This window comes from Zalophus californianus, chromosome 5 (assembly GCF_009762305.2).
Source record: "Zalophus californianus isolate mZalCal1 chromosome 5, mZalCal1.pri.v2, whole genome shotgun sequence".
Lineage (NCBI taxonomy): Eukaryota > Metazoa > Chordata > Mammalia > Carnivora > Otariidae > Zalophus > Zalophus californianus.
In genome coordinates, this window is record NC_045599.1 from 89164585 (window position 1) to 89179350 (window position 14766).

Genomic DNA, 14766 nt, shown 5'->3' on the forward strand with positions numbered 1-14766 from the left:
AAATAAGGATTTATTTTCTTCCTGACTTACGAAGGCCAAGCACTTGCTCAGTTGTATGAGAAAGCAAAAGGCTAAAAAAGATGAACATGGAAAAATGAGGATAGGAGAAATGAGGTCAGATCTACCCTAGGAGACCCTAAATTTGAACCTCTGGTTCTCCCTAGGCCCCTTTATTTCTGGTGATGTATCTGATTATTCTATACATGTTACATAAAATCTGGATTATAACCAAGCAGTCTCCTGGGCTGAGTCATGTTGTCCAGAGACACCAAAACACCTTGGGTATTACATATGTGCCTTTCTTGATTCCTCACAGATGGAGACACTGATGCTCTGTGAAATATAACTAATTTTTCAAACTCTTAGTTCCCTCCTTGGCTTCATACAATCATTATTAGTCAAGGGTCTAACTATTAGCCAACTATACTTTAATACTTATAAAAGGGATGTTCCACTGAGCATGTAAAAATTCAGGTCACTGGAAAGGTAACCTCCTCTTATAAAGCAATGAGCTGACCATTTAATTTATTTTACACACAAACACACATTCATTAATTCTCATAACTGTGACAAGAGTAAAACAACTTTCCAGAATCTGAAAGCCCTACTGAACTCCTTTGAAAAGGGGGTTGGTTAAGCTACATTAAAGGCTTGACACAAAAACTCTTAACACCTCCCTACCACCAACCACCCAAAGTATTGGAACTGATGCAGTAAGCCTCCTTCATCATAACAATAACATATACTAGTTGTTTTAGGGCATCAAACTTATGACATATTAAATATTCATCATTATTTCTAATTCTTCCAACAGTTCTAGTGCACATATTATTACACTAGTTTTAAAGATGAAGACACTAATCCTCAGAGAATTCAACTAAGAAACAGACGGGACTGCATAATGACTCTAACTTATCCTAATAACGATTATTAAGTATTTATACACAGAAAAGCCTGAAACACCAACCTAACAGGAACTATTTCACCTTCCAGAATTAACTACAAAGGAATATTAAAAGAAATAAACCAAAATTTTATTCACCCAACTTTAACACAAAACATCAAATAGAACAAAAACACAATATTCTTTATTAAAACATAACTGGGCTGAAACTGCAACTTTAAGTATTAACAACCACAAACAAAAACCAAAACAACACCATTTGCGACAACTTGGATAGGGCTACAGAGTACAGTGCTAAGTGAAATAAGTCAGTCAGAGAGAGACAGATCCGTATTATTTTATTCATATGTGTAATTTAAGAAACAAAAGAGCAAAGGGGAAAAAAGAGACAGAAAGACAAACAAATAGACTCTTTAAACTACAGAGAAAAACTGATGGTTACCTGGAGGAGGATGGGTGAAGTAGGTGATAGGGATTAAGGACTGCATTTGTCTATGATGAGCACCAGATGAAAATAAAAACAAACAAAAACCCAAGACAACAAACAAAAATGTTTAGTTTTATCTTTCTCATTTTTAAGAGAAATAATTAATCCAGAGAGTGAGAAGTAGAATATTTCATTTCAAGGATCATTTTCTTCTTACAAAAGATATGAACAAAGAAGACTGGTCGTGTCATTTTATACTGTCATATCTCAGTGACATGGCAAAAGTTATCTGAAATTATTTCTCAAAAAACTGAGTGTAAATATATGAAAGGCTAGCCCAATTTCACCCCAGGAAAAACATTGCTTTCATTTACTTTCTCACAAATATCCTACTACCAAAGGAAATAACTTATATTTAAATAATATAAGACTTCTTCTTTGCCTCTTCCCTGCCCAAAGAAAATAATTAGAGAGGCTTTATTTCTTTACCTTGTGCCTATATCCTTTTTCTTTTTGCTTCCCTCTTCTCCTAAGAACAGGTAGCTCTTCAAATTGATGTCTGCCTTCGAACATGACGATTGCTTTTCCAGCCACCCAGGCTCTCTCTGAAGGGTCCCCAAAAGCCTCCACGTAGTACTGTCGATAGGGCCTCCGGTTTGAAACTAGATAAAAATAAGAACCAGTGTCATTACTTTTAAACGATGACTGTTCATCTTCAAGAGAACAGCCATACCACCACTGCCAAAGAAATCTCTACTTAAAAAACAAAAAGAGAGAGAGGGGCGCCTGGGTGGCTCAGTCATTAAGTGTCTGCCTTCGGCTCAGGTCATGATCCTGGGGTCCTGGGATCAAGCCCCGCATCGGGATCCCTGCTTCTCCCTCTCCCACTCCCCCTGCTTGTGTTCCCTCTCTCGCTGTCTCTCTCTGTCAAATAAATAAATAAAATCTTATTTAAAAAAAGAAGAGGTCAGAGGGGGGAATTTTAAATATTCAATCCATGTGGCAAGAAAATGCGTAAGAGATTATGAAACAACTTCAGTGGTTTGGTTTGGTGATATGCGATTGATATATCAATTTGTTCTATGATTGACTAATCAATCAACTAAGTTCCTTTTATCCTCAGTCTATAAAGTCTTATACCATTGTTACCAGAAAATACAAAGGGCATTTAATAAGCCACAACACCACAAATATAATATTCAATTAGAACCAACCACCAAATTTTTTTTTTAATATTTTATTTATTTGACAGAGAGAGACATAGCGAGAGAGGGAACACAAGCAAGTGGAGTGGGAGAGGGAGAAGCAGGCTTCCCATGGAGCAGGGAGCCCGATGTGGGGCTCAATCCCAGGACCCTGAGATCATGACCCGAGCTGAAGGCAGACGCTTAATGGCTGAGCCACCCAGGCGCCCCACCAAACAAATTTTAAAACACTATGCTAAAACATAAGGGAGGAAAAAAATGCTTCAACGCCTTGCCATGTATGATGTGCTAACATTTACAGAATGGCAACTATGGACTAGGCACTCACTTACACTAGGTGTTTTGCATGGATTCTTAGCCTTCACAACAACCAACTCTATGAAATAAGTAGTATAATACCCCTTTTATACACATGGTAAGTAGAATAACTTCAGAGAGGGCAAATTCAGAATGAAACATTGGCTTTGCAGAAAAAGCAGAACCTGATATTTCAAAACACAGAAATTTAAAGCAAAAAAGGAAATCCCGAGAGCAATAAAAAACAAGAAATCCAGTTATCCTATAGTTTCTTAGTTGTCCAAAGTTCTAAACATACAACTAACAAAAATAAAATACAGATCTTGTCTAGAAAAGATTATAATCAAATTTACATTTCGGCATTTTTCATACCAGTAAAAAATGGGTCACAAAAGAAATATATCAGGACTACACAATGTGTAATAATGTTTTCTTTTTTACAATGTGTAACAATTGGCCTTTATTTAGAAAAGGAAATCATCTAATATAAAAATTCACTTACATAGGAACTCACATCTAATCCTCTTAACCATTTTTTAAAAAACAAAAAAAGAATCCAAACATCTCTTTGAATAAAAAACAGGAAAAATCTACTTCCTTCAGAATAGGAAAAGAAAGGAAAAGAAAAAGAAAAGAAAGGGGAGGGGAGATGTATAAACTCAATATTAGAACAAGTATAAAGAGCTGTAAATACTGTCAAAACTCAGGTATCCACAGTAATTGGAAGAGTAGCCAAAATATCAAGTAAATTTCAAAGGCAGCTTCTTTACAAATGCTAATTTCAAAACTATACAACCAGAGAAAGAAAGAGTACCTATAAGCTTTCATAAACTTTAGTTGAAATGGCTATTTTTCTACAAAAATAGTGCTTAATAATAAAATTACAACCTGGTTGAATTTTGATTTTTAATCCATTTCAAAAGTAAGTTCTATGAAAACACTAAACTCCTTAGTCAGGCTTAGTCTCAACCTATTAAATTAAATCCTTCCGTAGAAACCACCTATAAAGGGGGATTAAAATTGATGAGATATATATGTACCTATATAGTAGTTCAGAAGGTCAATTTGAGAAGTACATAATTCTCCCATAATTAAGTAAATTCAATCAACACAGCCTGAACACTTATGATGTGCCAGCACTAAAGAGGACAAAAAAGAAACTTACTGCCTGGTGGGTAAGAGATATACAAATAGATTATGGTAAAAAGAATACGGTAATTACAGTAGCATAAACATTTTATTATTTTTATTTTTTTAAAGATTTATTTATTTATGAGAGAGAGAGAGAGAGAGAGCAGAGCAAGAATGGAGGGAGGAGCAGAGAGAGGGAGAAAGCATTTTTTAAGCAGACTCCATGCTGACCATGGAGCCCCAACATGGGTCTTGATCTCATGATGTGAGCCAAAATCAGGAGTAGACCCCTTAACCAAACATTCACTTTTTAAAAATAACATTAAAAAGTGGAGATCATTCTGGCACCTGGATGGCTCAGTCGTTTAAGCAGCCGACTCTTGATTTCAGTTCAGGTCATGATCTCAAATCCTGGGATCAAGGCCCCCCCCCCCCTCCATGCTCAGCGGGGAGTCAGTTTGAAAATTCCCTCCCCTCTGCCCCTCCCCTCACCCATGTGCATGCTTTCTAGCTCTCTCAAATAAATAAATGGAACCAAAAAAAAAGTGCAGATCATTAACTGGAGGACAAATGGGACACCTGAGCAGAATTTCTAAAGGTAAATAATTTGTTAAGGAGAGAATTACAGTATGAAAGCCCAGAACTTTCAAAGGCATGAATGAATAAACAAACAGCTGAGAACTAAAAGTAGTTCAGAACACTAAATCACAAAAACTTAGGTAAGCAGTGGCTACACCTGAAAGAGCTTGATGCCATGTTAAGAGCCTGACCATTGTGTAAGCTCTTGGCATTGAGGACCCTCATTTAAACTGTGGGACCACAGGCTCAGTTTTGGGTCTTAGAAATATAAATCTCCTTGACCTTGGAATAACACATTCAAGAGGAAACAGACAGAAGACTCAGTAGACCAGAGATTACCAAAATACTGTATAAGCGAGATGACTAGAACCTAAACTAAGGTACTAACACTGGGAATCAAAAAAACAAAATTTGAAAAAAAAAAAATTTTTTTTAGGGGCGCCTGGATGGCTCAGTTGGTTAAGCATCTGCCTTCAGCTTGGGTCGTGATCCCAGGGTCCTGGGATCAAGCCCCATGTCCAGCTCTCTGCTCAGGCGGGAGCCTGCTTCTCCCTCTCCCTACTGCTCCTCCTGCTTATATACTGCCAAATAAATAAATAAAATCTTAAAAAAAAATTTAAAGACAAAACAAAAGGATTTGACAAGTAATAAAAAGTCAGAAGGGTGCCTGCCTGGCTCAGGTGGAAGAGCATGAGCTCTTCATCTTGGCTGGGTTTGTGAGTTCAAGCCTCATGTTGGGTATAGAGATTACTTAAATAAACATAAAACTTAAAAAAAAAGAAGTCAGAACAGATATTTGAACACCATGTTCATAGCAGTGTTATTCACATCAGCCAAAACACGGAAAGAACCCAGATGCCCACTGAAGGATGAACAAAATGTGGTATATACATACATTGGAATATTACCAGCCTTGAAAATGTATGAAATACTGACACATGGATGAACTTTAATAAAGACATTATGCTAAGTGAAATAAGCCAGACACAAATTAACAAATATTGTATAATTCTACTTATATGGGGTACCTAGAATAGTAAAATTCTTAGAGAAAGAAGTGGAATAGTATTGATCAGGGGCTAAAAGTTCTTATCAAATGGGTACGGATTTTCAGTGTAAAAATATGAGAAGGTTCTGGATATGTGTAATGGTAATAATTGCACAATCATGTGTATGTATTTAATGCCACTAAACTGTACACTTAAAAATGGTTAAAATGGGGTGCCTGGGTAGCACAGCTGGTTGAGGGTCCAACTCTTGGTTTCGGCTCAGGTCATGATCTCAGGGTCTTGAGATGGGAGCCCATGTTGGGCTCTACACTCAGCACAGAGCCCACTTGAGACTCTCTCCCTCTCCTTCTGCCCCCCTCCAATAAATAAATCTTTTTTTTTAATGGTTTAAAATGGTAAATTTGTGGGGTGCCTGGGTGGCTTAGCTGGTTAAGCATCCAGCTCCTGGTATCGGCTCAGGTCATGATCTTGGGGTTGTGGGACTGAGCCCCAGGTCAGGCTCCATGCTCAGCATCGAGTCTGCTTGTCTCTCTCCCTCTGCTCCTCCCCTCCCCACCACCTCCTCTCTCAAATAAATATAAATAAAATCTTTTAAAAAATAAAATGGTAAATTTGTTACGTATATTTTAGCACAACAGAAAAAAGGTCAGATTAACAAGTATTAGTGAGGACGTAGAGAAATTAGAACCCTCACGCGGGTGGACATCTGAACTGGTGTAGCAGCTTTTCAAAACAGTCTGGCAGTACCTCAAAAAGCTAGAGAGAGTTAACATGTGAGCCAGCAATTCTACTCCTGGGTATAAATACTCAAAAGATTTGAAAACATTATGTCCACACTAAAACTTATAAACAAATATTCACAGTAGCACTATTCTGAATACCTATAAGGTAGAAACAGTCCAAATGTCCATTGACTGATGAATTCATAAATAAAGTGTGGTCTATCCATATAATGGAATACATTTACCATGAAACAGAATGAAATACTGATACATGAATAGATTTTGAAAGCATTATGCTAAGTGAAAGTAGTCATAAAGGACCACACAGTATATAATTCCATTTATATGAAACGTCCAGAATATGCAAAGCTGTAGAGATAGAAAATATATTACTTGTTACTTAGGGCAAAGAGGTGTAAGGGGTGAGAAGACTGGGGAGAGGGTAGATAAAGGGTATGAGGCTTCTTTTTGGGATGATGAATATGTTCTAAAATTGACTATAGGTGGTAGTTACTCAACTCTGAATATACGAAAAACCACTCATTGAATCGTATACTTTAAAGGGGTGAATTTTATGCTCTGTAAATTATATCTCAAAAAAGTTCTATACATAATAAAGGATCTGATGGTATAAGGGCACAAAGAAGGAAGAAAAGGGTGACTTCTCATTATTTGGGGTACATAACTAGGTGGCAGGCATCTATTCACTAAAGCAGGAAATGAAGAAAGTACTGGCCTGAGGAAGAAAATAATTATGTCAGTTTTAAATAAGCTAAGCTCAGGTGCCTAAAGGACATCCCAGTGAAAGTTTCAAGTACACAGCTGGACTAGCAGATTTGAAGCCTGGGGAAACACTAGTACTGTGTATATAAATTAAGTTTACCGATAACAGTTAAAACTCATAGTTAATAAGACTGCTATTCAAAAAAGAATAGAAAAGAGGGCTCCTGGTTGGCTCAGTTGAAAGAGTGCAACTACTGATCTAGGGGTCGTGAGTTTGAGCCCCACATTGGGTGCGGAGTTACTAAAGAAATAAATTTAAAGAGAGAGAAAAGTTAAAAAAAAAAAAAAATCACCCATATTCAACAGCAATGTAGAAGAGGATCCAGCAAAGGATAATAAAAGGAATTTTTAAAAAATTAGTGAAAATAGTGATTATTGTAACAAGAGAACACAAAAGTCAAGGATGAGAGATAAATATTAGGAGGAAAGGGAGTGTTTCCCTGCACCAAATGCCCATAAAATTAAAAACTATTATCTACTGTATTACCAGGTAACTAATGGCCCTGCATAGAGCAAGGTTAGTATAATAAAAGGAGAGAATGGGTGATTTCAGTGCTTTCAGAAGTGAGTAGCACATCCAGAGTGGAGAAAGTTGATGGTTCCTGCAATCATGGTTATGAAGGGAAGATGACAGCTGCCACAGATAGAGTCATAGGTACAGCTTTTTGAACAAAAGGTTTATTCAAATGTTAGTTCTCTTCAGTCAAAGAGCCACAGTAATTCATTGCTCTAGTAAATCAAGAATCTTTTTAAAAACTATTATTAATGTTAAAGTAGAAATCTTTAAAGAATGAGAGTAATACTCTAGTTTAGTTTTGCTCCCTCCTAACTGCCCCCAAAAAACACAGAAAAAGCAGTTTTTAAAAAGAATAAACACAAAATGGGGCACCTGGGTGGCTCAGATGGTTAAGCGTCTGCCTTCGGCTCAGGTCATGATCCCAGGGTCCTGAGATCGAGTCCCGCATCGGGCTCCCTGCTCAGTAGGGAACCTGCTTCTCCCTCTGCCTCTGCCTCTCTCTCTCATGAATAAATAAATTAAAAAAAAAAAACATTTTAAAAAGAATAAACACAAAGGACAAAGCACTGGAAAAGAAACAACAATAAAAATCTGGCAAAGTTCAAAGTCAGATAGTGATTAGAGTTAAAAGAAAATTGAGTAACAGGCCAGCTCTGAGAAAAACTAAGAAGCAACCTGATTACCCAATTGCTTTGCAAAGGGTATCCTAGAAGTAGAAGTATAGAAAGTATAGTATAGAAAGATCTGAAAACAAGACTGGCTGAAAGTCTGTTCAAGATGAAGTTAAGAGTATTGCCAGGTCAGGGGCGCCTGGGTGGCTCAGTCGTTAAGCGTCTGCCTTTGTCTCATGTCATGATCCCAGGGCCCTGGGATCGGGCCCCGCCATCAGGCTCCCTGCTCCGCGGGGAGCCTGCTTTTCCCTCTCCCACTCCCCCTGCTTGTGTTCCCCTCTGTCACTGTGTCTCTCTCTGTCAAATAAATAAATAAAAATCTTTAAAAAAAAAAAAAGTATTTCCAGGTCAAGATGAAGAACTGAATAAACATTTCTAAATTCCTTTCTCTCCTAATTTCCACTAAAGCTACAATAAAAAGATTTTCAAGTAATAAGCCCATTAATGACAGGGAGAACAAGGATAACTGAGTGTAAATTACATAGCTGTGCAGGTATGTATAGTTCTGGAAGCTGGGAAGCAAATGGATTAGTATAATGGTAACTATCTTAATAGATTTAAGAATGCCAAATTTTAAGTTTTCAGTGAGTAAAACCAAGAATCAGCTGTTATCTATACCACATACCATCAAAAGGCCCAGGAACTGGCAACACCTGGTACAAGTCTGGAGTTTGAGAGGATAAGACACGGAGAACTGGGGGCGCCTGGGTGGCTCAGTCGTTAAGCGTCTGCTTTTGGCTCAGGTCATGATCCCAGGGTCCTGGGATCGAGCCCCGCATCGGGCTCCCTGCTCGGCAGGAAGCCTGCTTCTCCCTCTCCTACTCCCCCTGCTTGTATTCCCTCTCTCGCTGTGTCTCTCTGTCAAATAAATAAATAAAATCTTAAAAAAAAAAAAAAAGACAGAGAGAACTGGTTGAAAGCTGTTAAGCAGCCTTCTCTATTCCAAACCACATTGTCATTGCCTCTCCCCTCCCCCCCAGTAGAAGACTAGAGGTTTTTCCACTAGTTGGGAGTAAAACAGAAAGACTCTAGACTAGCAACACCAAACATAGCTCAGGAGTATAGCAATACCAAAAAATGAGTGAATGCACCGAATGCTACAACTACCTAGTTGAGTTCCCTGACTGAGCACCCAGAATATGAGAAGCCAGATTCTTATTTTTCGGGTAAAAGACTAGACTCTTCTCTGAGGAATCTTACCAAGCCAAGAAAGAAATGGAGAAGATATTACTGACAAGGGATTGGGAGGGGGAAAGGAATCACCCTACAAGAAAATTAAAGGTTAACAAGCTCCACACATTCAGAAGTATCCATATGCTCTTTCATCCAGAACAGAGATCTGAGGAAAGCCTCAAACATAAAAAATAGAGAAGGTACAAAGAGTAAAGGAGAAAAAAAAAAAAAAAAAAGAACTTGAAACATACTATGTACAGAAGAAAATTTCACAGAAACTATCATTAATAGCTTCAGAAAAGAAAAAGATATTGCACTCATGAAATAAGATGAAAGGAACAAAGAAGGAATCCTTAAAAATTAAGAACATAAGAGCAGAAATGTAAAACTCAAAAAAGGGTTTGAAGACAGAAGTTGAGGAACTCACTATCAAGTAGCAAAACAAAACTGTACCCCCCCCCAAAAAAGAAAAAATTATGATGTCCAGTGCAGGAAAGTCAGTATCTGAGTAAGAGTTACAGGAAAGAATAAACAAAGGGAAGAAAATAATCAATGAAATAATTCAAGAAAATGCCCTAGAAATAAACTAAATTTGCATATCAAAAGGGTCCACCAAGTACCTACCACAATGGATGACTCACAGCAAGGTATAGTCTTGTGAACTACAGGAACAAACAGAAGAGTCTGCGAGCTATCAGAGAGGAACAAAAGCCACAGAAAAAATACCAGAATCAAAATAATTTGATTTAACAGCAACTCTGGAAGTAGAAGATGGAGCAATGCCTTTAAAATTGAGCAAAAATAGGGGCGCCTGGGTGGCTCAGTTGGTTAGGCGACTGCCTTCGGCTCAGGTCATGATCCCGGAGTCCCGGGATCGAGTCCCGCATCGGGCTCCCGGCTCAGCGGGGAGCCTGCTTCTCCCTCACCTTCTCCCCTCTCATGCTGTTTCTCTCTCTCTCTCTCTCAAATAAATAAATAAAATCTTTAAAAAAATAAATAAAATAAAATTGAGCAAAAATGATTTCCAGGCTAGTGTTTTATACCAGCCAAACTATCAAACAAGTGTACGAAGAGAATAAAAATGTATTCAGATAATGCAAGGTCTCAAAAAATTTGGTTCCATATGCCCTTTCTCACGAAACTATTGAAGGACTTGCTGTATATTCAAAATGAGTGAGTAAACCAAAATCAAGGAAGACAGAATTTATCAAGAGAAACCTGAAGGGGGGGGTGCCTGGGTGCTCAGTTGCTTAAGCATCTGCCTTCGGCTCAGGTCATGATCCCAGGGCCCTGGGATCAAGCCCCACGCAGGGCTCCCTGCTGAGTGGAAAGCCTGCTTCTCCCTCTCCCTCTGCCTGCCGCTCTGCCTACTTGTGCTCTCTTTGTCAAATAAATAAGTAAAATCTTAAAAAGAGAGAGAGAAAGCTGAAGGGAATCCCCAAGATAACAGCTATTCAGACAGAGAATGTGACTAGTATAAATTGAAGGAATATACAGTTGACCCTTGAACAATCCAGTGGCAGCAGGGGGCAGAGGGTTGGTTAGGGGTCCCAACTCTCTGTGCAGTTGAAATCTGCATATAACTTTTGAGTTCCCAAAAATTTAACTACTAATAGCTTATTGCTGACCAGAAGCCTTACCAATAACATAAACAGTCTATTAACACATATTTTGTACGTTTTGTGTATTATATACTGTATTTTTAAAATAAAGTAAGCTAGAGAAAAGAAAATGTTATTTTTTTATAGTGGTATTTTTGTGATGATGGACTTGTTTTGTTTTTAAAGATTTTATTTATTCATTTGAGAGAGCACAAGAAGGGGGAGAGACAAAGGGGGAGGGAGAAGCAGACTCCCCGCTGAGCAGGGAGCCTGATGCGGGGCTCAATCCCAGGACCTGGAGATCATGACCTGAGCCAAAGGCAGATGCTTAACCATCTGAGCCACCCAGGTGCCCAAAAGAAAATGTTACTAAGAAAATCATAAGGAAAACACATTATTATTGTTATTAAGAAAAAAGTAAGGAGAGGAGCGCCTGGGTGGCTCAGTCATTAAGCATCTGCCTTCGGCTCAGGTCATGATCCCAGGGTCCTGGGATTGAGCCCCGCATCAGGCTCCCCCGCTCTGTGGGAAGCCTGCTTCTTCCTCTCCCATTCCCCCTGCTTGTGTTCCCTCTCTCGCTGTCTCTGTCAAAAAAAAAAAAAAAAAAAAAAAAGAAAATCATAAGGAGAGATAATACATTTACAATACTGTAGTATATTTACTGAAAAAAATCTGTGTATAGATTATATAAGGACCGCACAATTCAAACCTGTGTTGTTCAAGGGTCAACAGCACAAGGCTCCAGGTGAGATTTCCTCAAGATGATGAAAATGACAAATTACCGGAGCACCTGGGTGGCTCGGTCAGTTAAACGTCCCATTCTTGATTTCAACTCAGGTCATGACCTCAGGGCTGTGAGATCTGAGTCCTGCATCAGTCTCCAAACTGGGCATGGAGGCTGCTTAAGATTCTCTCTCTCCCTCTGCCACTCTACCCGCCCTCTCCCACTCTTAAAACAAAAACAAAAACAAAACAGAAAATGACAAATTACCAACCTATCAGATCATGTGGAAAAAATTAAAACTGGGAGAGTTTTACTATGAATCATAAAATACTAAGAACCCTCTCCTTCACCAACACACACACACACAGATAACTGCAGAAAAATCAAAAGGTTCTGAGGGCATAGAAAGTACTAGATACCACATGGCTAAGTTGTGTACACTGTTAACATGATAACATACACACTGAATTCCTAACCAAAATTATAACAGGTAAGCTAGCAGGATGTCGGAGGTAGGTGGGAGGTTAGGCCCAACGCAAGGATGGAAATGACTAATCCACAACTTCTATAGTGAAAAGTAAAAAGTAATTTAGAAGGATGGAATTTTGAGATACAGAGGTAAATATCAAAAGATCCAGCTGACAGAGTTAAAGGTTCTGAGAAAGAGGGATATAGCCACAGCAGACTGTTTTCCAAGCAAAGCCTGTAGCATTAACCAGTTGACTTTTTTAAATTATATGCACCTTGTATAATAAAAGTAAATAATGACTTTAAAAAGTGATTTTATAAAAACTTGGGTTTTCTAACACCATTTGAAATATTTGGCTTTGCTAAGAAAACAAACATGGATAATCACAATGATATGAACACTGCACTGTAATTTTTAATTTTTCACTGATATCAACTAATAATTAGTACAAAGTAGTAATTGCTGCGCCTACGTAAAGTACATATGGGTGTTCATTGTGTTACTCTTCAATTTGTCTATAGGTTTGAAACTTTCAAAATAAAAAGCTGGAGGGGAAAATTACAATGCCACAGAAAGAGTCAAACATTAATACTGGTCATAGTTTCAGCGTGAGGGGGAGCAGGATTACTTTGACAGCAGTCTATATGAAAATTCCTACTATTGGCACGTGTCAATGGCAAGACCAGTAATTGCAAGACCAGTAATTCCACCAGGTTATGTGCTATGAAGGAGATAAGGAGGAAAAGGAGCACATTCAAAGAAAAATGGAGAGTTAACTACTATTAGGCTTTCCAGAACTTGGCTGACTATAGCTTGCCATAAACTATAGGGAAATGAAAACAAAAGTGAAAAATGCTAAAAAGAAAATGGAAAAGGTATTATGAAATAACTAGCTGTAAGGTTAAATAGATCCATTTTACCATATTTTGTCATTTCTTCAGTAGGAAGCTATATAAATTCACCCTTTCTGGGAAGAAGTTTTAACCTTTTTATAGCCTGAAAACAAAACATGGTATTTTCCAGTCAGCAATGGCACTTGCTCTTTGGTGTGATCACATTCTTGACTCATGAGAAACAGGGCAGACAGGTACCTCAATATTCAATATTTGAAATATGAAATCAAATCTAGCAATCCCACTTTTGATACATGTATATGTGAAAGTTATTCTTTACACCACTGTTGTGTACACAGAAACATATTTACGTTATATACATATGTATATAAACATGTATATAGAGACTTCACAACACAAAATCAAAAACAACCTAAATATCCATCAACAGGAAAATGGTTATATATAACATAATCAAAAAGTGGAAAACTATGCCGCTGTAATAAAAAAGAGAAAGTCTTCAATGCACTAACATGGAAAAACCTCTCAAATGTAGAACATCCAAAAAATATGCTACTTTTGTGTTAAAATAAAAAGATGAGAATATATACTTGGATGTACATAAAAATACTTTAGAAACAAACATTAAAAACAACTGCTTACTCTTTGAAAAGAAGGGTAAAGAATGGGGCATGTCAGAGAAAAGGAGGGAGTTGATTTTTAGAATATTATGAATATATGACCTAGTCAAAAACTAAAATACACATATTAAATCACAAAACATCTTAATAGAAAAAAGGCAGCTCAAGATCAAGTTTTAGGGCGCCTGGGTGGCTCAGTTGGTTAAGCAACTGCCTTTAGCTCAGGTCATGATCCTGGAGTCCCGGGATTGAGTCCCACATCGGGCTCCCTGCTCAGCGGGGAAGTCTGCTTCTCCCTCTGACCCTCCCCCCTCTCATGCTCTCTCTCTCATTCTCTCAGATAAATAAATAAAATCTTAAAAAAAAAAAGATCAAGTTTTAGTCCCTAGCTTACAGCATTTTAAGGATACCTGAGATTCAAATAGAACCAAGTAAGAAACATACTACAGTTATTAAAGGGAATGCACTAAATCAAGATTTTACAGTTCAAAATTCAAAGGATTCTTTATAATTATTTCAGCTTTAAAACTTAAGAGCAATGATACAAACCTGAAGACTGAGGTAGAAAAACCTAAATATACTGAAAAGTGATTCTAGACAATGTAAATTTTAGGTAATAAAGCTAACATTTTCCTGGCATCTATAGAGTGACAATCATAAAATAAAATCATAAATCATAAAACTAAAAAAATTCAAAATGGTAAAAATACATTAATAACAATTTATTCACCAAATGCTCAAAGGTAAAAATGTATTACTACTTAAGGCAACAAAAATTAGGCTACACTAAAGGCAACTACAAGTTATTTACCATGTATAATCAACTACTAGTATTACCTTTCATTTTTGAATGTGTGTTAATCAACGGATCAGAACAAATCCTGCAGGGCCACCATGGGCGTCTCTTGAATTTTGCCCAGATGAGATCTCCAACTTCATACTTCAGTGGCGTAGACTTTTTCTTGGGTTGACACTTTAGACAGACAAAACATGGGGCATCAATAAGAATCAAAACCTTTTGAAACAGTGTACCATTTTTTTATTAGCCTTCTGAGAAAGCAGAATTCTACAGAAATCTA

General features: G+C 37.6%; 1 protein-coding gene across 6 annotated transcripts in view; it reads right to left on the minus strand.

Annotated features, from left to right (window-relative positions):
- The window catches only part of NSD1 (nuclear receptor binding SET domain protein 1), a 143544-nt gene that overhangs the window by 67390 nt on the left and 61388 nt on the right, over nt 1-14766 (minus strand). For all 6 annotated transcript variants that reach the window (XM_027606131.2, XM_027606133.2, XM_027606134.2 and 3 more), the window contains 2 exons: nt 14525-14660; nt 1821-1993 (listed from right to left, as the gene is read on the minus strand). In XM_027606131.2, coding sequence (XP_027461932.2) covers nt 1821-1993; nt 14525-14660 — 309 coding nt within the window. The remainder of the gene's footprint in view (nt 1-1820; nt 1994-14524; nt 14661-14766) is intronic.